Below are 27,323 nucleotides of genomic sequence, written 5' to 3'. Positions count from 1 at the left end.
CTCAGCAGTGCCACAGGCTGATAGCTTCCATGCCACGCCGCATTGAGGCAGAAATTGCTGCAAAAGGGGCCCAAACCAAGTACTGAGTACATATGCAGCTTCTACTTTTCAGAGGTGCGATATTGTTCTATGTACAATCCTTGTTTTATTGATTGCATGGAATATTCTCATTTTCTGAGATTGTGGATTTTCATGAGCTGTAAGCCATAATCATCACAATGATGACAAATCACGGCTTGAACTATCTTGCTTTGCATGGAATGAGTCTATCTCATATATTAGTTTCACCTTTTAAGTTGCTGCACTGAAATAAATGAATGAATGAATGAATGCACCATATTCTCATTTTTCAAGTTTTACCTGTACACCATTCAGCACCCTAATCAATTCCTGGACATATCTTTCCGGGATTAATTCTAAATCACCTGACATAACTACCAAAGGACCTCTTGTCCAGGGGGTGGGGAATGGCCTGCCCATAAGAATTTCAAAGGGGGAAAGCTTGGTGCCTTTATGTGGTGTCATCCTCATCTCAGCCAGAACAGCTGGCAAGAACGCTTCCCATCACTTCAATGTCCCCCCCTGTTGCCTTCCTTAGTTTTTCCTTCAGGGTCCTATTTGCCCGTCCTACCTGACCAGAACTCTGTGTGGTAGAATATGTGGAACTTCCAGTCAATGCTCATCAGTTTGGCTACCTGTTGTGTAACCTTTGATGTAAATGCTGGTCCTTTGTTTGAGTCTATACTGACCAGACATCCCCATCGAGGGATGATTTCTTTGTAAAGGATTTTAGCAACGCTCCTTGCATCCTCTTTGTTACAAATGCTTCAGGCCAGCGACTAAAGCGATCCACTATCACCAGCAGAAACTCGCCTCGTCCACTATTAGGCATGTGTGTGAAATCAATTTGAAGTTCCTCAAATAGTCCACTAGGTGGCAATAGCTGATCATGTCTAACCTGATTGGGGTTTCCACCATTGTTTCTGATGCATGTACCACACCGCCCTATTTATTCTTGTGTCTGCTTAGTAAGATTTGGAACACAAAATCTTTTCTTTATTTCATCTTTCACTACCTGCCAACCCCGATGTCCTATGCCATGGAACTGCACCATAATGAGAGGAGCGCTGTGACGTGGGAGTCCTAGGATACCTCCTTTTGACATTAGACAATTACATCTCATGTCAACTCCTTCTGTTGCCAGTATGCTACATCCTCTTCATTTCTGTATATTGCAGCTCCTTGAGAAGAGAATGTTCCGGTAACATAGGTGGATCTAAAATGGCCAATAGACATTTGTGAGTTTACAAGAGGTGTTGCTGTCGGGCGGCATTTTTAGCAGTGCAATCAGCAAATGCCTTGCCTTTGGCTACAAAATCAGAGGAAGATGTGTGTGCCTTACATCTAATTCCTGCAATGGACCTAGGATTATGAATGGCTTCCAAAACATTGTTTATTAGGTCCCCATGTGATACTCCTTTTCCATCTGCAGTGGAGAATTCCCTTCTCTGCCATATTTTACCAAAATCATGGACAACTCCAAAAGCATACCTAGAATCTGTGTAAACAGTTACATCTTGATTCTCACAAAGTTCACAAGTCCTTGTTAGTGCAATCAATTCTGCAGCTTGGGCTGATTTGTGAGTGAGGGGTAATGCCTCCTGAACAATGTCAGGTAACTGGACCACTGCATACCCTGGTATAGAGGTATCATCAGAAGGTCTGGGACAAGAACCATCTACTAATATGTCCAGAGCTTCCGGAATGGGTGTTGTATGTCTATTCTGGGAGAGGTATCTTCATGTATGACCTGAACACAATCATGTTCCTCGGGTGGGTTGTCAGTTTCACCGTTTATCCATAGCAAACAATTTAGCATAGCTAGAGGACCTGAGTTTGAACCTACATATTTCACTTCCAAATTTGTAGTTGATGTCAAAATCACTTGATAACCGCTTGCCCTTTGTGCTGTCATGTGCTGCGTAGTGAGGTTCTTAAGGACATGTAGTACATGATGTGTGGTGTATAGGATGGTTTTATGTCCCAGAGTGTAAGGGATTTCCGGCTAAAAGAATTGCGTTTGGGAATGTGCGAAAGAGAAGATTGCCGCAGCACATGAATCTGCGCATGTGCAGGATCCCGACAAGGCATACAGGCAGGCAGGCACTAGGACCCAGGTGCACCTGTCACCAATGATTGCCATCTGATCTGTCTCTTTCCTCTCTTCCTCGGGTCTTCCATCTGATCTGTCTCCTTCCTCTCTTCCTCGGGACTGCCATCTGATCTGTCTCCTTCCTCGGGACTGCCATCTGATCTGTTTCCTTCCTCTCTTCCTCGGGACTGCCATCTGATCTGTCTCCTTCCTCTCTTCCTCGGGACTGCCATCTGATCTGTCTCCTTCCTCGGGACTGCCATCTGATCTGTTTCCTTCCTCGGGACTGCCATCTGATCTGTTTCCTTCCTCTCTTCCTCGGGACTGCCATCTGATCTGTCTCCTTCCTCTCTTCCTCGGGACTGCCATCTGATCTGTTTCCTTCCTCGGGACTGCCATCTGATCTGTTTCCTTCCTCTCTTCCTCGGGACTGCCATCTGATCTGTCTCCTTCTTCGGGACTGCCATCTGATCTGTTTCCTTCCTCGGGACTGCCATCTGATCTGTCTCCTTCCTCTTCCTCAGGACTGCCATCTGATCTGTCTCCTTCCTCTTCCTTGGACTGCCATCTGATCTGTCTCCTTCCTCCCTTCCTCAGGACTGCCATCTGATCTGTCTCCTTCCTCTTCCTCGGGACTTCCATCTGATCTGTCTCCTTCCTCTCTTCCTCGGGACCGTCATCTGATCTGTCTTCTTCCTCTCTTCCTCGGGACTGCCATCTGATCTGTCTCCTTCCTCTCTTCCTCGGGACTGCCATCTGATCTGTCTCCTTCCTCTCTTCCTCGGGACTGCCATCTGATCTGTCTCCTTCCTCTCTTCCTCGGGACCGTCATCTGATCTGTCTCCTTCCTCTCTTCCTCGGGACCGCCATCTGATCTGTCTCCTTCCTCTCTTCCTCGGGACCGCCATCTGATCTGTCTCCTTCCTCTCTTCCTCGGGACCGCCATCTGATCTGTCTCCTTCCTCTCTTCCTCTGGACCGCCAACTGATCTGTCTCCTTCCTCTCTTCCTCGGGACCGCCATCTGATCTGTCTCCTTCCTCTCTGCCTCGGGACTGCCATCTGATCTGTCTCCTTCCTCTCTTCCTCCTACAGCCCCTCCCTCCTCCTCCCATACTGTACTATCCGGACTCTGTATCTCCACTGCTTGTTCTACGGGAGGCTGTAGTGGTCTATCTGTTCTCAAAGATTTGAGGAAATCATCATCCTCTGTCTTTGGTAATGCTGGATATATTTGTGTAGAAGTTGGCGGGGCAGATGCTGGGGGTTAAAGAGTGGAGATTAAAATTCCTTGGCTCCAGAGTGTAACCAGTCATTCTGAGCCAGTGAACACCCGCAGATTTCATGTATTTATAGTCCCAGCTCGGGCAAGTTGAAAGATGTCTTATCTCCTAAACACAGTCCCCTTATCATGTCCATATGAATCTTATCATTAGACCCATCTCTAGGAAAGGGACCACTGCTTTTCATATCCAGGGACCATTCTGCAATACTGTCTGTGAAAGGAACCACATAGTAATCGTCCCATGGTGATACTCTGATCACATATTCTTTACAAGTTAGCCCTAGACCATTCCGGATTCTCTTGTCTTTCTTTCTTTTTCTCAGCAATATCACTTAACACTTTATGCGGAAGCCTTGGAATTTTTGGCAGAGATCCCTTACTTTGGATCTTTCCCATACTGGAAGAGGAAACAGCTGTTAGACAAAGCAATAAATGATTACAATATCAGTACTTATTCCCTGAAGCGGAGAGGTTGTCATGTCAGCAAAGCCTTCTCCACAGTTCAGGAGTTTAACACCTAAAAGTACAAATCCTTGTAATAAACCTGTTCTGAAGAAACACAAATACTACATAGCAGTTCCATAACACACAGCAAATAGGCACTTCTACTTCTAAAATGGCAGAAATAACCGAGGACTCCTGTGAATTCACAATACATCTGCCGAGGCAATTTTTCCCCAGAGGCTTCCAAAACCTCTGAATTTCCTTTGAGGACCCACCTCATAGACTCTCCGTGAGATCCAACAATCTCACATGGAAACTTTGGCTGCTGTCCCGGGGTCTTTAAAGGGGATTTGATCCGGCAAAACTAAGACAAAATAGCTCAGCTTACCTGACCAGCCTCACCTTTAATCCCGACTTCTGACACCAGATTGCAAGGATTCAACCTATGTCTGTAGCCCTTTAAATGTCTTCGGTAATTTCTGCCCTCTGATCTCAGGAGGAATAAAACTCCGGACACCAAAGTGTGCAAACTAAATCTCTGAACGTTTAATGCGTGCGAGCAGGTTTTACAAATGCAGAATGACCAACGAAGTATTGTAATGACCAATGATATATTGTAATGACCAACGATATATTGTAATGACCAATGATATATTGTAATGACCAATTAAATATTGTAATGACCAATGATATATTGTAATGACCAATGAAATATTGTAATGACCAACGAAATATTGTAATGACCAATAATATATTGTAATGACCAATGAAATATTGTAATGACCAATGAAATATTGTAATGACCAATAATATATTGTAATGACCGACGATGTATTGTAATGAACGATGATATATTGTAATGACCAACAAAATATTGTAATGACCAACGATACATTATAATGACCAACGATATATTGTAATGACCAATAAAATATTTTAATGACCAACGATATATTGTAATGACCAACGATATATTGTAATGACCAACGATATATTGTAATGACCAATGATATATTGCAATCTTATCAAGAAATATAACGACCACAAATGACTGAAGACCACCATATAAGGCAGTTCCATCTACAGAATGGGAACTGAATTCATGAAACAAACAGTTGTTACAAGTGACATATAAACACCAAACTAACTTGTTCCCACATCTACAATGGAGGCATTAAACACAATGGATGCCAGTTAATAAGACATTTTTCCTTACAGGGGGAATTGTACCGTCCTGACATTTGGGGGTATTTGTACCATCCTGACATTTGGAGGGATCTGTCCTGTTCTGACATTTGGGGGTATTTGTACTGTCCTGACATTTGGGGGATATCTGTACTGTCCTGACATTTGGGGGATATCTGTACTGTCCTGACATTTGGGGGTATTTGTACTGTCCTGACATTTGGGGGATATCTGTCCCGTCCTGACATTTGGGGTATTTGTACCGTCCTGACATTTGGAGGGATCTGTCCTGACATTTGGGGGTATTTGTACCGTCCTGACATTTGGGGGGATTTGAACCAATCAGCTCCTGTCTAGTAATCCTCTTTGTCTTTGTATTTTAGTCCATGGCCGGGAGATGAGGAAAACCTCCGAGGATTGTCTCACTTTGTCTCCAGACTGGAAAGTAGAAGATGAGGACATCACACAGTATAGTCCAGGAGAAAACCCGGCTCCCTCCAATGTCCATCCGGCACCACCCAGTGTAGATGGACCATCGAATTCCTCGTATCCTGAGGAACCTCAGACTGCGCGGGTCCAGGTCAGCGTTACAACAGGGAAAAAGTTCTCCTGTCTGGAGTGCGGGAAATGTTTCCATCATGAATACCGTCTTAATATGCATATAAGATCTCACACAGGAGAGAAGCCATATTCCTGTCCTGAGTGTGGGAAATGTTTTTCAGTGAAGTCCAGTCTTTACAGACATCAGAGATCTCACACAGGGGAGAAGCCATATTCCTATTCTGAGTGCGGAAAATGTTTTCCAGAGAAGTCCAGTCTGCACAAACATCAGAAATCTCTCAAGGGGGAGAAGCCATTTTCCTGTCCTGAGTGCGGGAAATGTTTTTCAGTGAAGTCTCATCTTTCCAGGCATCAGACATGTCACACAGGGGAGAAGCCGTATTCTTGTCCTGAGTGTGGGAAATGTTTTTCACAAAAGTCCAGTCTGCACAAACATCAGAGATCTCACACAGGGGAGAAGCCGTATTCTTGTCCTGAGTGTGGGAAATGTTTTTCACAGAAGTCCAGTCTGCACAAACATCAGATGTCTCACACGGGGGAGAAGCCATTTTCCTGTCCTGAGTGCGGGAAATGTTTTTCACTGAAGTCCCATCTTTCGAGGCATCAGACATCTCACATGGGGGAGAAGCCGTATTCTTGTTCTGAGTGCGGGAAATGTTTTTCATTGAAGTCCTATCTTTACAGACACCAGAAATTTCACACAGGAGAGAAGCCGTATTCCTGTTCTGAGTGCGGGAAATGTTTTTCAGAGAAGTCCAGTCTGCACAAGCATCAGAGATCTCACACGGGGGAAAAACCATATTCTTGTCCTGATTGCGGGAAATGTTTTTCACAGAAGTCCAGTGTGCACAAACATCAGAGATCTCATACGGGGGAGAAGCCGTATTCTTGTCCTGAGTGTGGGAAATGTTTTTCACAGATGTCTCATCTTCACAAACATCAGAGATCTCACACAGGGGAGAAGCCGTATTCTTGTCCTGAGTGCAGGAAATTTTTTTCAGAGAAGTCAAGTCTTTACAGCCATCATAGATCTCACACAGGGGAGAAGCCGTATTCCTGTCTTGAGTGCGGGAATTGTTTTTCACAAAAGTCCAGTCTTCACACACATCAGAGACTGCACACGGGGGAGAAGCCGTATTCCTGTCCTGAGTGCGGGAAATGTTTTTCACAGAAGTCCTATCTTTACACACATCAGAGATTGCACACAGGGAAAACGTCACTTTTCTGTTCTGAGTGCTGGAAATGTTTTGTAAATCAGGCAGATCTTGTCAAGCATCAAAGATCTCACAAAAGGGAAAAGCTGTATTCCCGTCCAGAGTGTGGGAAAAGTTTTTCAGAAAAGTCCAATCTTTACAAACATCAGAGATCTCACATGGGGGAGAAGCCACTTTCCTGTCCTGAGTGAGGGAAATGTTCCTCACTGAAGTTCTGTCTTCCTGTACATCAGGGGTCCCACACAACCATGGAGGTGTATTAGTGCCTTGATTGCGGGAAATGTCTTCTAGATGAATGTTGCTGGACATCCCAGCTCTCATGTGGGGAAGAAGCACACCCTGATATACACCTCAGATATACTCCATGGCTGATCTTCATCATGGAAGAAACCGTTCATAAGGAGATCAGAGGTCCCCAAAGACATGGATGAAGTGTGGGACCAGGTTGGCTATTGATATCAGCAGAAGAATAAAAATGGAGTCCTGCCCTGTGATTGGCTGAGTACATTTTGTGGTGGGAGATTTCACAAACACTTGGAGGTCTATGGAGAACAATGTTGGATGGATGTGACCGGCATTCTCCAGCAGGGAGGAGTTTTGGGTGTATTTTATTTCTTATGATCATTGGCTCCATCTAGTGGCCATAACATCATATTGGGCTAATTTTACTGATGGAGATATTTCAGAAAAATCACCTCATTGTGGCCACTAGATGGAGCCGGCGATCATAGGAAATCACTGTGTTACTTAACATACAGCAGGATGTTGTCACAGCTGGAGGAATGATTGTCTCATTGGTCCAATGAATGTTCTATAAATACAGCCCTTGGTTTCCTTCATCAGACACGCCCCCATACTAATCGCTGAGGTCACACTCCCGCACTCTGAGGTCACGCTCCCGCACCCTGAGGTCACGCTCCCGCACCCTGAGGTCACACTCCCGCACTCTGAGGTCACACTCCCGCACCCTGAGGTCACACTCCCGCACCCTGAGGTCACACTCCCGCACTCTGAGGTCACACTCCCGCACTCTGATGTCATACTCCCACACCCTGAGGTCACACTCTGAGGTCATACTCCCGCACTCTGAGGTCATACTCCCGCACCCTGAGGTCACACTCTGAGGTCACACTCCCACACTCTGAGGTCATACTCCCGCACCCTGAGGTCATACTCCCGCACCCTGAGGTCATACTCCCGCACCCTGAGGTCATACTCCCGCACTCTGAGGTCATACTCCCGCACCCTGAGGTCACACTCTGAGGTCACACTCCCGCACCCTGAGGTCACACTCTGAGATCACACTCCCGTACCCTGAGGTCACACTCCCGCACTCTGAGACAGATAAAACTTTATTTTGGTGGTATTTATTCAACGCTGGAATTTTTATTTTTTGCTATATAAATTAAAATGTCCAAAAATTTGGAAAATAAAATGTTTTTCTTATAAAATTTTGCAAATAAATAATCTTTCTTCATAAATCGGCCAAAATGTATTCAGATATCTTTTTAGTAAAAAAAAAACAAATTAGTTTATAACCAAAAATTATAATTTTTCAAAAAAAATTTTTACATTTTTATTTTTTTTTTATATTATTATTTATGGGTTTTTTTACACCCATAAAGGCTGTAACAGCAATAATTTCACCTTCTCTCTGGCTGCATTCTTGCAGCCATTGAGAAATACTGTGAGAGCTGTGATTGGTCACAGCTTGTCACATGGTACAAGTCTGTTGGGAATAGCCCTGTACCATGTGACCTCGGTGATCATTCACAGATTTCACTAGTTGTAAACAATGATATCAGGAAGTGACATCTTGCTTACTATTGTTCATGTGATCACTTGTCTTCAGTTCACTGATCTTCCTAGTGAATGGCTGTGCAGGGAGGGGGATGTCAGGACAAGTCTGATGATTGGAGGAGAGCAGACTGAGCTCCCAGCAGTTAGAGAACTGACCACGCTGAGCTCTCATGCCTAGTGTGGTCAGTTTTAATAGGAAATCAGAGGGACTGTCAGGATCACCGGGGATCAAATATAAATAGGAGCTAATAGACGTCCCTGACTGTAAGCCCAGCACCCTATGATGATGTGCATTACACGAAACGTGTCAGAGGGGATATAGTTTCTGGACGTCTGACCACCAAGGGCTCTATTTATAGAACGTCTGACCATCACTCAGCTGGTCCAGTCTGGGGACAGATCACGCAGGCACAGGGAGAACATGCAAACTTCAGGCAGGTATGGCAGTGGTTGGGATTCAAACCAACAACGCCAGTTCTTCTAGGAGGAAGTGCTAACAATTTATATGTTTCTATAAAGGTGATCCCTCCAAGCCCACATTAACCCTCTCACTGCCAGAGCTGTTTCTGCATTATTTTGCACACATGGGAAATGCAGATTTTAGGCCTGAAGATGAGATAAACCCCCAAACATCTATTAGCAGAGGCCCTGGAAAATAAAGTTTTGGTAATTTTCGGGGAATTCCGGATCATCATATACTAAGCAGGATTTGGATCCCGGTGGAGAACTTTCACCCCAAGAAAAAATGAGGGTGAGGTCAGCAGAGGAGCCCATAGTAAAGGAGGAAACTCTGAAATGTTTTCTTCAGAAGGTCGGAGTTTACTGGACAAGTGAATGTAAAATACACCATCAACGCGTTTCATGGCTTCAAAGTGTCACTTCATCAGGACAGGTGTAAGAAGACGATATAAAAATAGGGAATGAAGTAACAGTCCAGTATATGGTATTATAAAGACCCGAGTCACATACAATTCATGGACAGGACTGAGATTTATAGCATTCAGGATTTGTATGATGTTAGACAAGGTGAAGAGATATATGGAGAGGATGATCAATACATGGAGAAATCAATCTATTCTATCATAGAAGGGAATCAATAGATCAATCAATGACATCAACCAATCAATAAGATCCATTTCATGGGATAGATTTATCATTCTGTGCACTGGTTATGTTGGAGGATCAAACCGTGATCACTGGATATTGGAAACATTCCTATTGATCTGATGATTGCTGGCATGGATTCCTGATTGATTATTGCTGGGAATAAAGTCCAATAAACACGCAGATTTGATGGGATTATTGATAGAAAAATCTCTTCATATTTCATGGAATAAATATGTGTAGAATAGTTTGGATTTGATGGAATAAATCTCTATAAAAAGACTTTGTGGGGTTTGTTGGTTCTTTTCTATTCCTCTCTAGGTCTGGATTTCAGGAAGAAGAAACAATTCCTCCAATTTCTAGTGGATGGTGAGGAGGGGAGAGATTTGGGGGAGTTTTGTACATACAGGAGGTAATAGAGGGAATCCGGCTAGTAATTGATGAGAGGAGATTTCACTGGAGAGTTCCATTGGAGAGAATTCAGGGCTGGGGGCACTGCTGGGGCCTGGAGGGTTCTGATTGGACCACCAGTACACGTGTTGTATTAATCCGGGGGTGTGCACTGCTGGGGCCTGGAGGGTTCTGATTGGACCATCAATACATGTGTTATATTAATCTGGGGGTGTGCCCTGCTGGGGCCTGGAGGGTTCTGATTGGACCACCAGTACACGTGTTGTAATAATCTGGGGTGTGCACTGCTGGGGCCTGGAGGGTTCTGATTGGACCACCAGTACATGTGTCGTATTAATCTGGGGGTGTGCACTGCTGGGGCCTGGAGGGTTCTGATTGGACCACCAGTAGACGTGTCATATAAATCTGGGGGTGTGCACTGCTGGGGTCTGCAGGGTTCTGATTGGCTGATTGGACCACCAGTACATGTGTCATATTAATCGGGGGTGTTTGTTTATCATTGTAATGATTCTGGAAAGATGCCCTCCAGATGTACACATGGGGGGTGTCCCGGGGGGGTTACAATGTAGAGGGCGGAGAGAGAATACTGTACAGTGTGTAATAATATATTTGGAAAGCTGCCCCTATATAGGATGGTGTAAAATCTAGTTGCAGAGCGCCCCCTACATACAATGGTGTCATAGGGAGTCCTCCTCCTGATCCTGTTCTGGTGACACCCCAAATCTCAGGATTTTATATTACTTTCGGTAATAATTGTAAACAGGACAAATAGAGAGGCTGAATCTCCCTAAAGGAGGCCGAGGCAGCAATAGAAACCAACAGGAGGTCTCATCCCTCTCCACTCTCCAGAAAATCAATGCCTTTAGTTCTTCTGTAAAACAACCCAGTGAAGGGATGGGGGGGGAATATGTTTGTCTTTTCCAGAAGGTTGGATGCAGAATACTTTCATGTCCAGCATACTAAATGGGTCCAATACTGGGATCATCTGAGAAAATGTGTTCTGTATTCCTGGGAGGGAGGCACCTATGGGTTGGTGTTTGTAGAAAATGAACACAGTGAGGACAATGGCAAGTGCTGAATGGCAGAGGTGACTGCATGGAGTCTGTAGTGCCAGAAACCTACTCAAATGTATTCTGCTCCCATCCTCTCCATGGTCCTTCCCCACCCCATCCTTTCCCTCCCCAAACTCTCTAAGCTCAATTGCCTACAATTTCTCTAAGTTCCCTTCACTCTCCATCCTCTCTAGGCTTCTTCCCCTCCCCATCCTCTCTAGGCTCCTTCCCCTCCCCATCTTCTCTAGGCTCCTTCCCCTCCCCATCCTCTCTAGGCTTTTTCCCCTCCCCATCCTCTCTAGGCTTCTTCCCCTCCCCATCCTCTCTAGGCTCCTTCTCCTCCCCATCCTCTCTAGGCTTCTTCCCCTCCCCATCCTCTCTAGGCTCCTTCCCCTCCCCATCTTCTCTAGGCTCCTTCCCCTCCCCATCCTCTCTAGGCTTTTTCCCCTCCCCATCCTCTCTTGTCTCCTTCCCCTCCCCATCCTCTCTTGGCTTCTTCCCCTCCCCATCCTCTCTAGGTTTCTTCCACTCCTCATCCTCATTAGGCTCATTCCCCTCTCCATGCTGTCTAGGCTTCTTCCCCACTCCATCCTCTATAGGCTTCTCCTTCCCATCCTCTATAGGCTCCTCCTTCCCATCCTCTCTATGCTCCTTCTCACTATCCTCTTTAGGCTCCTTCCCATCCTCTCTAGGCTTCTTCCTTTCTAGGCTCCTTCCCCTACTGATCCTCTCTAGGCTCCGTCCTCTTTCCCATCCTCTCTAGGTTCCTTCCCCTCCCCATCCTCTCTAGGTTCCTTCCCCTCCCCATCCTCTCTAGGCTCCTTCCCCTCCCCATCCTCTCTAGGCTTCTTCTCCTCCTCATCCTCTCTAGGTTCCTTCCCCTCCCCATCCTCTCTAGGCTCCCATTCCCCCTAGGTTCCATTCCCTCCCAATCCTTTCTAGACTCCTTCCCCTCCCCATCTTCTATAGGCTCCTTCCCCTCCCCATTCTCTCTAGGCTCCATTCCCTCCCCATCCTCTCTAGGCTCTTTCCCCTCCCCATCCTCTCTAGGCTCCTTCCCCTCCCCATCCTCTCTAGGCTCCTTCCCCTCCCCATCCTCTCTAGGCTCCTTCCCCTCCCCATCCTCTCTAGGCTCCATTCCCTCCCAATCCTTTCTAGGTTCCTTCCTCTCCTCATCTTATCTAGACTCCTTCTCCTCCCCATCCTCTCTAACCTCCCTGGCGGTCTGATTATTTCAGATTTTTGGTGCTGAAAGCGGTACCATTATTTTGCATGGAAATATGTAGTTTTTTTATTGTAGAGGGTAATTTTTAGGAATAACTCACTGAAATCTGTCTGAACAAGAGTCTAGTAAACATCCCGGGGAGGATAAAACTTGAAACACGAAATCATAAATTATAATTTAATAAATACTCCTAAAAAATAATAATATAATAATAATAATAAATGTAATTCAATAATATAATCAAACCAAAAACACTGATATTGGAAATATAGCGCCAAGTTCGCACATCGCTGAGCAAAGTCGCAGAATCGTTTTCAGTGTCTGATGAGGAATTTCCCCCACGAATCATTATCACTCAATTCTGCAAGTGGTTCTGATTTACTATCGCTGTTCTCTAGCCGGTCTAAAGCCGCTTTTGACATAAAGGGACGCTTTTTGGACGCCATGGACGTTTCTGTTTCCAGGCAGAAAGAACAGTAAAAATGCAGGCAGGGCGCCGGACAAAGCACTCGGGACAAAATGTATGTGAAATGGTTTGATACAGGAATGTTTTACTATGTAATATTTGTTTGCAAAAAAATGACATTTTTTTTAATTTGCCGCCGGTTCCGGCACCCGTACGTCCTGACGTCACAGTGACAGGAACACAGAAGCCGGCATCGGCAGGAGGAGATGGCCGGGGATGCTGAAGGGGACACATCGCGGGAGCGAAGGACAAGGTAAGCGCTGCAGCGACTCCCTGAACAACACCACATGGTAAGCCGCAGTGTAGCTCAGGGTTACCTCTCTTGATACTGAAATTTTACCCCGAGCTACACTCAGGAATACCGCTGGGGAGGCTAGGCTTCTTTCACTCCTCATCCTCGTTAGGCTCCTTCCCCTTCCCATCCTTTCTAGGCTTCTTCCCCTCCCCATCCTTTCTATGCTTCTTCCCCATCCTCTATACTTTCCTTCCCTTCCTTTTCCACCCTTCTCTCCAATTCTCCTTAGGTTTCTACCCCCCTCCCATCCTCTCTAGGCTCCTTCTCCTCCCATCCTCTCTAGGCTCCTTCTCCCCCCCATTCTCTATAGGCTCCTTCTCCTCCCCATCCTCTCTAGGCTCCTTCCCCTCCCCATCCTCTCTTGGCTCCATCCCTTCCCCATCCTCTCTAGGCTCCATCCCCTCCCCATCCTCTCTAAGCTCCCTTCCCTCTCTAGGCTCCTTCTCCTCCTCATCCTCTCTAGGCTTCTTCACCTCTCCATCCTTTCTAGGCTTCTTCACCTCCCCTTCCTCTCTAGGTTCCTCCTGCTCCCCATCCTCTCAAGGTTCCTACTGCTCTCTATCTTCTCTTGGCTCCTTCTGCTTCCCATCCAAGTGCTGTTTTCTAATACATTGTCTTCCCGCTGCATAGTGGAAGTGTAGAGGTATGCCGTGTAGTCATCTGTGGATAATTAGGTCTGCAAAGAGGTCTAGTGTGTCCGGTGTGCTGTGGGCTGAAGATGCTCACATGACTCAGTGGATGAAACACGTTGACATCACAACATCATGACGCCCGCATCCCCGGCATCCAGGCCTCTCCACACAGCCTCACCACCTGGCCGCATTGCTCTGGACACACTAGACCTCTTTGCAGACCTCCTCATCCACAGATGACTACACGGCGTGCCTCTACACTTCCACTATGCAGCGGGAGGACAATGCATTAGCAAACGGCACTTGGATGGGTGAGCGGACTCTGTTTTTTGGACTACGGCACTAATACACTGCGGGAGTCCCCATTCATGGAAATTGCTTGGCTGAGCTCCACCTGTCTGATGTCCTTGTTCCTATCGCTGGCACACAGGGCTCTATCAGTCTCATATTTCTGCTCACCCACTGCCTACTGCACTATCTATCCTGTCATTATAACCCGCCATCCATATACTGGCAACACTGCTATTACCACAATTATCCGTGGATGACTACGTGGATTACCCCCTATGGGATCTATATGGGTCTGCCATGTATGTATATGACCTCACTGGGGATTGAGGGACTCTCCTGTGCTGAAAGTGAATGGTGACCGCTGCCTCCTTTGACTCTACAAGTGCCCCGTTCCGTCATCTCTTTACATCCATCTACTGGCTGTCTTTGTGCCAAGTGTGAGATAGCAGCGTGTGGCTTTATCTGATATCTCAGTGACTATCATCTACATATGAGGATACCTGAGGATTGTCCTCCATGACACCACCAGGGTCTATTATACATGTATGTGACCCCCATGAGGACTGATCGGGTCTGCCTCTACTATCAAGGAGCTTGATTCTGTCCGTCCCTTCATCACCTTCCATTGACTACAATGTCCACATTATCTATCCATTCTATTCTATTTCATGTTGTGTCAGTAATAAAAGTCACGGAGGGTTGGGAACCCTGCAAGGGGGGCAGAGATATGTGACTGCCTAGTCCAGCCTTTCTCAGCCAGGGTTCCTCCAAAGGGTTCTAGGGCTTCCTTGTCACTTCATTGGGCTGTATATGGAAGTGTCACCGACCAGCCGTTTCTGGATACACAGCTTTGTCATCATTGCATACACACAGGATTTTGTTTTTCATTCAATACATTTTTAATATAATTTCACTTTCAACAGGATTACAAAAAAAAAATCAGGAAATAGTAAAGGCAGAAATCCGATTGGTCAGGATGATCCCTTGTCTGGAATGTGGGGGCGGAGTCATTATTATTGGTGTACATTACAATAACGTTGCTGGGAGGTCTATTCATTTCTCTGCTCCATACTTCCCGTCTTTATAGAAACGTCTCCTGACATTTGGGGGTCTATTCATAGAATGTGCAGAACCATTCACCTGGTGAAAGTGCATGTCCATTCCTTAGCAGATCCGAAGAGGTAAGTGTGCATGGATGGGGTGTAGGTCAGTCCTTACCCTAGATGAAATCTCTCATACAGACACAATGGGACTCATGGGACTTTATAAAGAGGAACTCCAGAAAAACATCAATAAAGATCTTCCAATGTTTTCTTCCCAATCAGCGTAGAAATCATACAACCCTCCCAGCAGGTGTACAAGGCCATGAAATCTCTCACAAAGTCCATCAATGGACAATTCCTGGACAACAATCACCGTGGGACAGAATTCTGAGCACCATAAGGAGGATCCAGCAGCGTCATCCATCTCCACGCGTTTCGTGGTGCAGCGCTCACTTCTTCAGGAGAAATGATTCCTGCTGATCAGAGTATACACCAATAATAAAACAAATGGCGGCAGGACCATCACTGGCTGGATGGAAAGTGGAGCAGGAAAGTGGCATCAGGTAAGTCTTCCCAGGAGTTCTGTGCTGGGCCAGCTCCCTTGTTTATGGCAGCTGGTGGACATGCTGGTGCTCGGGCCTAAGACACTTCCTGCCTACCATGGTAAGCCAGCCCCCCTCTGTGTTCTCACTGGATGCCCCTGGGTCTGCCCCTCCCCTTATGTGTACGCAGATTGCACAGAACACATTGGAAGATTTGATTGATGTGATTTTCTGGTGTTCCTCTTTATAAAGTCACATGACCATTCTGTCTGTATGAGAGATTTTATCTCCTGTCCATTCCTTCTCTGTGAATGGGGCTAAAACACCGATGTCATTAGGAGATTTGCTGAGCTGGGGGAATGTTTTCCATCATTACAGAGCATTTCACACTCCATTTATATTCTTCTCCTGATCTCAATGGCCAACCCGGTCCCACACTTCATCCATGTCTTTGGGGACCTCTGATCTCCTTATGGACTGTTTCTTCCATGATGATGATCAGCCATGGAGTATATCTGAGGTGTATATCAGGGTGTGCTTCTTCCCCACATGAGAGCTGAGATGTCCATCAACATTCATCTAGAAGACATTTCCCGCACTCAAGGTACTAATACACCTCTAGGGTTGTGTGGGACCCCTGATGTACAGGAAGACAGGACTTCAGTGAGGAACATTTCCCTCACTCAGGACAGGAAAGTTGCTTTTACCCCGTGTGAGATCTCTGATGGATGGAAAGATTGGACTTCTGTGAAAAACATTTTCCGCACTCAGGACAAGGATATGGTTTTTCCCCTGTGTGAGATCTCTGATGTATGTAAAGATTAGACATATGTGAAAAACATTTCCCGCACTCAAGACAGGAATACCGCTTCTCTCCCGTGTGAGATCTCTGATGTTTGTAAAGGTTGTACTTCACTGAAAAACATTTCCCGCACTCAGGACAGCAATATGGCTTCTTACCCGTGTGAGATCTCTGATGTATGCAAAGACTGGACTTCCATGAAAAACGCTTCCCACACTCATGACAAGAATATGGCTTCTCCCCCGTATGAGATCTCTGATGTGAAACAAGCTCTGATTTTTGAAAAAAACTTTTCCCACAATCAGAACAGGAAAATGGCTTCTCCCCTGTGTGCAGTCTTTGATGTGTGCTAAGGTGAACCTTCTGTGAAAATGTTTTTCCGCACTCAGGACAGGAATATGGTTTCTCAGCTGTGTGAAGCCTCTGATGTTTTTTAAGATTAAACTTTTTTGAAAAACATTTCCCGCACTCAATACAGGAATACGGCTTCTCCCCCGTGTGAGATCTCTGATGTGTGTAAAGATTGGACTTCACTGAAAAACATTTCCCACACTCAGGACAGGAATACGGCTTCTCCCCTGTGTGAGATCTTTGATGCCTATTAAGATAGGATTTACAACGGAAACATTTCCCACACTCAGTACAGGAGAAGCTCTTCCCTGTTGGAAGGCCGGCCCGGTCCCGCACAGTCTGAGGTTCCTCAGGATACGAGGAATCCGATGGTCCAGCTACACTGGGTGGTGCCGGATGGACATTGGAGGGAGCCGGGTTTTCTCCTGGACTATACTGTGTGATGTCCTCATCTTCTACTTTCCAGTCTGGAGACAAAGTGAGACAATCCTCGGAGGTTTTCCTCATCTCCCGGCCATGGACTAAAATACAAAGACAAAGAGGATTACTAGACAGGAGCTGATTGGTTCCCCCAAACCAGGACTCCGCCCACATCAGGCAGCTTGGTCTCTGAGGAGCTTACAATTCCACCCTCAAGGGAACTAGGAAATGGCTCCTCTGATCTCCTACCAGGTCATTTCTTTATTCATGGACCTTAGTCAGAGACTGAGGAAACAACCAGAACTGTCTTTTATAGGAGGGACAGTGATGAGGGGATTATAGGACGAGGGTCCCCACCCCGTCAATCACTCATCGTCATCTTCCCAACACAAGAAGTACTGCACTTCCTTATTTAGTCCATGACTTAGTCATGAAGAACAGCGGGGCTGAGCCCCACCAGAGGTCAGAGAGTGAGGATGGGGGGAGAACAACCAAGATGAAGACTGGACTGATCCTGAAGACCACCATCATTGGGGTATTGACTCCTCCCTCATTATCACTTTCTGTTTAAGGGTCCAAAGTGGGAGGATGTTATCACATTATTATCACCATGTAAAAGTCTGTGCTCCAATCACATCATCCGATATAAAACGTCCAGCTGGTAGGAAATGGGTGTAACAAAGGAGAATCCATATTATGTGTACATATAGCAGTGGGGGGAGAGCAGAAGTCAGGAGTATGTAATGTACAACATAGAGTATATAGTGCAGGGGTCAGGACTATGGAATGTACAACATAGAGTATATAGTGCAGGGGTCAGGAGTGTATAATGTACAACATAGAGTATATAGTGCAGGGGTCAGGAGTGTATAATGTACAACATAGAGTATATAGTGCAGGGGTCAGGAGTATGTAATGTACAACAGAGTATATAGTGCAGGGGTCAGGAGTACGTAATGTACAACAGAATATATAGTGCAGGGGTCAGGAGTATGTAATGTACAACATAGAGTATATAGTGCAGGGGTCAGGAGTATGTAATGTACAACATAGAGTATATAGTGCAGGGGTCAGGAGGATGTAATGTACAACATAGAGTATATAGTGCAGGGGTCAGGAGTATGTAATGTACAACATGGAGTATATAGTGCAGGGGTCAGGAGGATGTAATGTACAATATAAATTATACAGTGTAATGGTCAGGACTCATAATATTGGTATTCAGTAATCAGTGGAAGCTTAAATGTTTACTGTAGACAAGTTGCAGAGATCCCACACCGCTGCCTCCCATCTCCTGAGACTGCACTCAGTGACTTGGGTCTGAGACACTACAGACATATCCCTCCACCCGGCACAGCCAGCAGACCACAGAGCAAGGAACCCTGGGAGAAATATTCTGTCAGAAATATAACTAGATCTGGGCATGGGGAAGGACACCCAAGACACACACCCCAGGTGCCTAGGTCTAGTATCGCTTGTGCTGAAAAACATTTTTCTGCCAGCTGATCCCCAGAACCTCCATAAATCCAGTCTAGATACATAAATTGTGTCTGCAGCACAGAGAAGGAAGATTATCCGAGAGAAATCCAGGAATACAGGACGGGGAACACAGCTCAGGAAAGTGACCAGGGGATTACAGGCTGATATCACCCAGTCCCCGCCCTACTCTGGTGTTAAGGTCCTACCTTTTCCCAGAGGTTATATTACTCCATGTGCTGGCATCCATCTTGGATTTCTGCTGAGCATGGTGGGAAGCTTTTATGCCTTCAGGTCTCTGAGGTCCATCCCCCAGAGGGGTGTGGCTGAGCACATATAAGCCTGTGATCCGCACATGCTCTTTGCACTTGTGTCTTGTGTCTTTGTCTTGCTATAGCTCTGTGTATACTCTCGTGACTCTTCTGGTATCTGACTCAGCTTGTGACTAAGACCATTCTCTGTGTTTTCCTTCGATCTGACCTTCCGGTACTGAACCCGGCCCGTGACCTGTGATTCTCTGTCTACTGTTCTGTACCGTTTTGTCCCGTTGTTGTCGACCCGGCCTGCCTGACTACATGCCATTGGCGGCGGCCATTACTGCAGCCGGGGTGTCTCGGGGGCCGCGACTTTGTTCCTGGCTGCATCAAGTCCATCCCCACCATCAGGGGCCCTGGTGAAGGTCAGCCTGGGACTTAGACTCCGCGCCCTGAGGGACTTCGGTCTGTTGGTGGTGGTTGTCGCCAGCCAGTGCGTTACCCTGCCACTAGGCCTACCTGTCCGTTCCACAGCCCTGCCCTGACATTACACAAGTGCCATGAATCCTGACGGTGCAGGTACGCCTTCGCTTCCAATGTTGGTCGCCAGACTGGATCAACAGGATCTCCTGTTGGATCAGTTCGCTCAGGCGTTGCAAACTCTGCTTGCACGCACCTTACTCCTGGTGCTATTAGGCCGGTTGTCACTCCGGTGGTCGCTCCCGCTGCTGTTCCGCTTGTTGCGCCTACCGCCACGGCTGCTGCGGTGCCCAGAGGTATGACTGGTTCAGCCCCTCTTCCACAGCGCTTTGGGGGTGAGCCGAGTAGGTGTCGTGGGTTCCTCAACCAGGTTGGGATTTACTTCGAATTAATACCCCACGCTTTTCCGACTGAGAGGTCAAAGGTGGGTTTCCTAATATCGCTACTCTCAGACAAGGCCTTGGCCTGGGCAAATCCCTTATGGGAGAGGAATGACCCGGTGATTCATGAGTTTTCCGGTTTTGTCGATGCCTTCCGTAGGGTATTCGACGTACCGGCTCGCTCCACCTCGGCTGCCAAGCTGCTCATGTCTATGCATCAGGGGTCACGGACCGTTGCCGAGTACGCCATAGAGTTTCGTACCCTGGTGGCAGAGGTGGGTTGGAACAATGAGGCTCTGGTGGCTGCGTTTTCTCAGGGTCTTTCTGATGCATTGAAGGATGAGATCGCAGCCAAGGAATTGCCTGTGGAGCTGGAGGCACTAATTTCCTTCCTGATCCTGATTGATACCAGGCTCAGGGAGAGGCCTTCACTCAAGGAACGCCTGTGGAGGCCTTCCAATCGACTGGCACCTGTTTTCTGTCCCACCCGTTCCTCCCTCTCCTCCCATGCCTCCTGGGGATAGATTGTCTGGTGGTGAGCCCATGCAGCTGGGGTTTGCTCGCCTTTCCGAGGGAGAGCGGGCCACTCGGCGTCGGGAGAGTCGCTGCCTGTACTGTGGACTTGGTGGGCACTTTCAGCAGTCCTGTCCGGTCCGTCTGGGAAACGCTCGCACCTGAGATCCTGTCGGGGACAGATCTTGGGTGGAGTCTCCTCGTCCCCGGCGTTCCGCAGAGATAAACCACTGATCACCGTTGTCCTCTCTTGGGCGGAGGGCTCGGTGATGGCCCCGGCGTTGGTACATTCTGGGGCCGGCGGGTTGTTTATGGACAGCTCATTTGCTGCCCAGCACTCCATTCCCCTGCAGGCTCGAGTTACCCCATTGGTTCTCGAGGCGATAGATGGCAGGCCCCTGCAACCACCGCAGGTTACCCACGAGACCATGCCAGTTGAAGTAGCGATTGGGGCTGTTCACAGGGAGTTGGCCTGTTTCCAGGTGATTTCTTCTCCGCACTATTCGGTGGTTTTGGGGTATCCCTGGCTCCAGACGCACAATCCAACCTTTAATTGGCGAACGGCCGAGATTCTCTCGTGGTCTCCACAGTGTGGGCCGGGTGCATCCGTGGGCTGGTTAAGGTGTTGTGTGCCTCCTCGGACTCTGCATTGCCCACCGATTATGGGGAGTACCAGGACGTGTTTGATAAGGTACGCGCTGGTGCCACTCCTCTGCGTGGCAGGGTGTATCCTCTCTCAGTTGCGGAGAATAAGGCCATGGAGGAGTACGTTGCGGATGCGCTTTCCCGGGGGCACATTTGTAAGTCTACTTCCCCAGCAGGAGCGGGCTTTTTCTTTGTAAAGAAGAAAGGTGGTGAAATGAGGCCTTGCATCGATTATAGGGGTCTCAATCGAATCACCACTAAGAATGCCTACCCGATTCCCTTGATTACTGAGTTGTTCGACCGTCTTAAGGGAGCAACAGTCTTTACCAAACTTGACCTTAGGGCGGCGTACAACCTCGTATGGATCAAACAGGGGGATGAGTGGAAGACCGCGTTTAACACCAGAACCGGTCACTACGAATACCTGGTGATGCCCTTCGGGTTGTGTAACGCGCCCGCAGTTTTTCAGGAATTCATAAATGATGTACTTTGTGACTTGTTGCAGCAGTGCGTGGTAGTTTACTTGGATGACATCCTGGTTTACTCTGCCTCCATGGAGTCCCATATCCAGGATGTCAAGCAGGTGCTGCAACGATTACGTGAGAACAAACTTTTTTGTAAACTTGAGAAGTGCGAATTCCATCGATCCCAAGTTGCCTTTTTGGGCTACATCATTTCTGCGGAGGGATTCTCCATGGACCCTCAGAAGGTTGCGGCGGTTCTGCAGTGGCCTCGTCCCAATGGTCTTTGGCCCATTCAGCGCTTTTTGGGTTTCGCCAACTACTATCGGAAGTTCATCAGGAACTCCTCCACGCTGGCAAAGCCTCTTTCAGACCTAACCAAGAAGGGCAGTAATCCTCACGAGTGGCCATCCGAGGCCATCGTAGCTTTCGAGGCTCTGAAATCCGCCTTTGCTTCGGCTCCGATACTGTCTCATCCCAATCCTGGATTGCCCTTCGTCCTTGAGGTTGATGCATCCGAGACGGGAGTAGGGGCTCTCCTGTCTCAACGTCAGTCGCCCGATGGACCCCTACTTCCCTTTGGGTTCTACTCCAGGAAGCTTTCCTCTGCAGAGTGCAACTACCAGATTGGAGATAGGGAGTTGTTGGCAATCATTCTGGCTCTCAAGGAATGGAGGCACCTGCTCGAGGGCTCCGCGGTTCCGGTCCTCATTCTTACCGATCATAAGAACCTGACTTATCTTTCGGAGGCCAAAAGATTGACACCCCGTCAGGCCAAATGGGCCTTGTTCTTGTCGCGGTTCAACTCTGTGGTCTCCTATTTGCCTGGTTCCAAGAATGTCAGGGCTGATGCATTATCACGGCAATACTCTGAGTTGTCCAGGGAGGACTCTGAGCCAACCTCGGTCATACCTCCGGATCAGATCCTGGCTGCCATTCGCACCAGTCTGACTTCTCCCCTTGGGGAGCAGATTTTGGCGGCTCAAACTGACGCTCCTCCCGAGAGACCGGAGGGTAGATGTTTTGTACCCAAGGGGTTGCGCACCCGTCTGCTGCGTACCTACCATAACTCCAAAACTGCCGGGCATCCGGGGAGGAACCAGTTGTCTTGGGTCGTCTCTCGGTTGTTCTGGTGGCCAACTCTCCGTGCCGACATCGCCTCTTATGTAGCGGCATGTTCGATCTGTGCCCAGAATAAATCTCCACGGCATCTTCCAATGGGTCTTCTGCAACCCATTCCCAATGGGGAGCATCCTTGGTCACACCTGGGCATGGACTTTATTGTAGACCTCCCTGTGTCTCGGGGTCATACGGTCATTCTCATGGTCGTCGATCGTTTTTCCAAAATGTGCCATTGTATTCCACTCAGGAGATTACCAACAGCGCAAGAACTGGCCACGGTCTTTTCCAGGGAGATTTTTCGCCTGCATGGGTTGCCCAAGGTGATTGTCTCGGACCGCGGGAGTCAGTTCGTGTCCAGGTTCTGGCGCGCCTTCTGCTCCCAGTTTTGTATTAGTCTCTCCTTTTCTTCAGCCTACCACCCATAGTCCAATGGGGCTGCGGAGCGTTCCAATCAGGCCTTAGAACAATTCCTTCGATGTTATATCTCGGACCATCAGGATGATTGGGCCGATCTCCTGCCTTGGGCAGAGTTTGCCAGGAACTCGGCGGTCAACTCCTCCTCCGGGATGTCTCCCTTCATGGCCAACTATGGGTACCAACCCGCGGTATTACCTGAGAGGTTCTCACCACAGGACATTCCAGCTGTGGAGAACCATCTTCATGGGGGCAGATCCAGAGGGCCTTGAGGGACTCGGCTCAGCATCAGAAGTTCCAGGCTGATCGCAGACGGTTGCCCGCTCCTTCATACCAGGTCGGCGATCGGGTGTGGTTGTCTACTCGTAGCCTCAATCTTTGGGTGCCCACACCCAAACTAGCTCCCCGTTTTGTCGGTCCTTTTCGCATTCTCCGCAAGGTGAATCCGGTGGCCTATGCCCTTGCCCTTCCGCCTGGGATGCGGATCTCCAATATCTTTCATGTATCACTGTTAAAACCTCTGATCTGCAATCGCTTCACTACCTCTCTGCCTCGGCCCCGTCCCATTCGGGTTGACGGTCATGAGGAGTATAAGGTGAGCCGGATCCTGGACTCTCGATTGGTGCATGGCCAATTACAGTTCCTGGTTCATTGGCGTGGTTATGGTCCCGAGGAGCGTTCCTGGGTTCCTTCCGCAGATGTCCATGCTCCTGCCCTCCTCTGTGCTTTTCATACCCGCTTTCCTCAGAAACCTTTTGTTGAGGCGCGGAAAGGGAGGGGCCCTTGAGGAGGAGGTACTGTCAAGGTCCTACCTTTTTCCAGAGGTTATGTTACTCCATGTGCTGGCATCCATCTTGGATTTCTGCTGAGCATGGTGGGAGTCTTTTATGCCTTCAGGTCTCTGAGGTCCATCCCCCAGAGGGGTGTGACTGAGTACATATAAGCCTGTGATCCGCACATGCTCTTTGCACTTGTGTCTTGGTCTTGCTACAGCTCTGTGTATACTCTCGTGACTCTCCTGGAATCTGGCTCGGCTTGTGACTAGACCATTCTCTGTGTTTTCCTTTGATTTGACCTTCCGTTGCTGAACCCGGCCCATGACCTGTGATTCTCTGTCTACTGTTCTGTACCATTCTTATCAGCTATAAGCCATTGGCGGAGGCCATTACTGTAGCCGGGGTGTCTCGGGGGCCGCGACCTGGTTCCTGGCTGTGTCAAGTCCATCCCCACCATCAGGGGCCCTGGTGAAGGGCAGCCTGGGACTTAGACTCCGCGCCCTGAGGGACTTCGGTCTGTTGGTGGTGGTTGTCGTCAGCCAGTACGTTACCCTGCCACTAGGCCTACCTGTCCGTTCCACAGCCCTGCCCTGACATCTGGACCAATCAGTGAGCAGTATGGGTGGAGGAATGGATTTAGTGTTCATGACCCACCTGTGCTTATCTCTGTAGGAGTGTCCTCCTCTATAATTAGCCTCATTATTCCATCCTCCTCCATAGACTGCTGATCATCCCTCACATACGCCTCTTCTTCTTCTGCTTTCACCTCAAATTCTATATCGATTGGATCTCCACTCTAAATCAAGGAAATGAGAGAGAATATCATCTGTAAAATGTAAGATTTATGATTGTGACATCACATAAAAAATCAACACTTTGTCTCCACAAGTTCATGTTCTAGATGCTCCATCCCACCAACCTTGTAATAGTGAGGGATGGTGTGACCTTCCTGTGTGGAATTCTGGGAATACAGAGGACGGGGACATCTCTCTGGTGGGTTCCTGTAGCTGGATGACTCCACCATGATGTTCTGGTACAGATCTTTGTGTTCCTTTAGAAGTTCTGACTCCTCCATCCCCCCATCCTCATCCTCCTCCTCTTTTATCTCTTCTTTAACCTCAACTTTAGGATCTCTCAGGTTTCCACTCTGAATATATAATAAAAATGCCATCAATGGTAACAATGCAGATAATGTACAGATCCTAATGATACTAGAAAGAAAATAATAACCAGATATCTTTCTAATCAAACTAATAAGACATATAATATAGAGTGACAAATTCATCGGCTGTAATAGGAAATATGTAGTCTATTAGAATGCTCCAAACAGTATGTGGGTCGTACCACGAGAAGGTTGAGGGACCGTCTCCGGAACACATTTATAATATTAAAAAAGGATATAAGGAGCATTCCCTCTCCTTACATTATAGGCGATATCAGAAGAGAGATCCCTCCTCACTTATGTTTATAGGGATAGATATTATCATCCCGCACTGGAGAGGGACATATAAGACTCGGGCAGTATCCCAACTGGAAACCAAACAAATTTACGAGTTAGGTACCCTGCACCCGGCAGGACTCAATATTGAGTTAGATGTTAATTGTTTTATCGATAATAGTTAATTTCATTTGAACATTCTTTAATGTGTACTTTTAGCATAAATATTTTAATTCTTGTGTATTATTCTTACAATACGGTTATATTCATATCATATGTGATTTCAGTCTTAGTACATTCGTTAACACTCATCGGATCTTTTGCCAAATCCTTTTAAAGTCCATTTCTTGTTCTAAAAAATTTTTTTTTATATAATTATTTATAATTTTACTATAATGGACACCAGTATATATTTAAATTATTTTATTATTTGAATACAATAGGTGTTTTAATGGTATCATTATTTGACTTTATTATTTTTTTATTATGATTTTGCTGATATTGTTATACAATTTTTTTTCTTCTTTTACTTATTAATTATTAATTATATCCTTTATCGATATTAATATACAACAGTTGATCAATAAAATTTAATGAACAGCAATCACTTCCAACACTCATATAAGTGCTATACCTTTGACATCTGAAATGGTTTATCTAATCATATAAAGCATTAACACACCTGCATCACCAATATATTTCAATATATTAGGAGTTTTTAATATATTATACTCTTTTGACATTTAGAATTTAAGGTAATATACCGCATAAGCGAACAAATGTACATACTCTTTTTATCTATATAAAAAACCTCTAGTAAAATGGCGCATCAGCGTACGAGAGTAAGCAATCTGTTTAGGCTTCAGCAAAATGTCGCCGGCTTGATACGCATGCGCCATTCTGCCTATTTAAAGCCTTATGTCACGTCATGGCGCCAATGGTATCTTCCTCTGATGATGTGCGTGTGCACGTAACGTGTAAGGAGGAGCCAAGTCACGCCGTGATGTCACGCCATCAGAGCATCATGGAGCTCCGGTGGCCATCTTTATTCGGGGACGACACCCAGTACCAGTCCATTACCTCCAGAGAGGGAGCCTCCAGTTAACCCTTGTGAGCTGCACCCACCTATCCCTTAAGGGGAACTCTGGACACCCCTGGATCATCAACATTTAAAGTCCTGGGACCCATCCACCTTGAGAGGAAGCCTTTTTCCACAACTGGCTCAGATGACTACCTTGATGACACCAGGATATAAGATATAAGACGCACTAATATTGTGTGTCTGGTGAGTGCGCATTTCTTCTGTTTCCACGAGCACAAGCACCAATTGAAGCTTTTGGGACTATATGGGCTCTATCTAGTCACTGACACAAATTATTTGCCCCATATACTTATAGTTGTATATTTTCAGTCACTGATACGAACTATATGTCATATTTATTTATTTATATGATCTTTACGCATATTTAATTTTATCAATTGTGAGTACTGCACTTATATACTTTATGTTCATTTAAAGGTTTTATCTAGTTACCTTTGTGCTAAGCTGATAACTAGTCTCCATTTGAATTTTTTAAGTGTGGTCACATATATTGTTTATTTACATCAAATTTTATTATTTATTGTTTATTTTTACCTCCCTTTCATCTGAATCATTATTTTAGCGCTGCACTATTTTATTTATTCTATTGTAAGGTTTATGTTGGTTACCTTCAGTGCTTAGCTGCTGACTGGATGGCACTCGCTTTGTACATTTTTTTCCAATGTACAGATCCTAATGATACTATCAGTGATTGTTCCTCATCTACCTGATGATGGTGAGGGATGGTGTGACCTTCCAGTGTGGAATCCCGGGAATACAGAGGACGGGGACATCTCTCTGGTGGGTTCCTGGTATTAGGTGGCTCCATCATTTCCTTGTGTCCTTCTGAAAACTCCTCCATCACTCCATACTCCTCATCCTCCTCTTTATACTCTTCTTTAACATCAATATTATCATCCCCGAGGATTCCACTCTGAAAGATATAATAAAACATTCATTGTAACAAACATGCTGTGTATAAATCACAACTACCAATAATTGTCATCATC

The 27,323-nt window shown here is 46.7% G+C and overlaps 3 protein-coding genes across 3 annotated transcripts in view; 1 reads left to right on the top strand and 2 right to left on the bottom strand.

The window, feature by feature from the left end:
- The window catches only part of LOC149460594 (uncharacterized), a 219,150-nt gene that overhangs the window by 98,294 nt on the left and 93,533 nt on the right, over window positions 1-27,323 (bottom strand). The window contains exon 7 of the mRNA XM_089679430.1: window positions 16,427-16,851. Coding sequence (XP_089535556.1) covers window positions 16,427-16,851 — 425 coding nt within the window. The remainder of the gene's footprint in view (window positions 1-16,426; window positions 16,852-27,323) is intronic.
- Window positions 4,948-27,323, top strand: part of LOC149460596 (uncharacterized) — a 48,848-nt gene continuing 26,472 nt past the window's right edge. The window contains exon 1 of the mRNA XM_089679431.1: window positions 4,948-6,815. Within this exon, the coding sequence (XP_089535557.1) occupies window positions 5,462-6,815 (1,354 nt within the window). The 5' untranslated portion in view covers window positions 4,948-5,461. The remainder of the gene's footprint in view (window positions 6,816-27,323) is intronic.
- Window positions 24,663-27,268, bottom strand: LOC149460598 (uncharacterized). Its single transcript, XM_089679436.1, has 2 exons — window positions 27,041-27,268; window positions 24,663-24,941 (listed from the first exon to the last, which is right to left on the bottom strand). The coding sequence occupies exons 1-2, from the start codon at window positions 27,266-27,268 to the stop codon at window positions 24,663-24,665; spliced, it is 507 nt and encodes a 168-aa protein (XP_089535562.1).

The sequence above is a fragment of the Staurois parvus genome, unplaced genomic scaffold (genome assembly GCF_062004578.1).
Source record: "Staurois parvus isolate SC_StPar_1 unplaced genomic scaffold, SC_StPar_1.0 ptg000224l, whole genome shotgun sequence".
Classification (NCBI taxonomy): domain Eukaryota; kingdom Metazoa; phylum Chordata; class Amphibia; order Anura; family Ranidae; genus Staurois; species Staurois parvus.
Note: the sequence above shows the minus strand (reverse complement) of the source record. Positions and strands in the feature narration are given on the sequence as shown.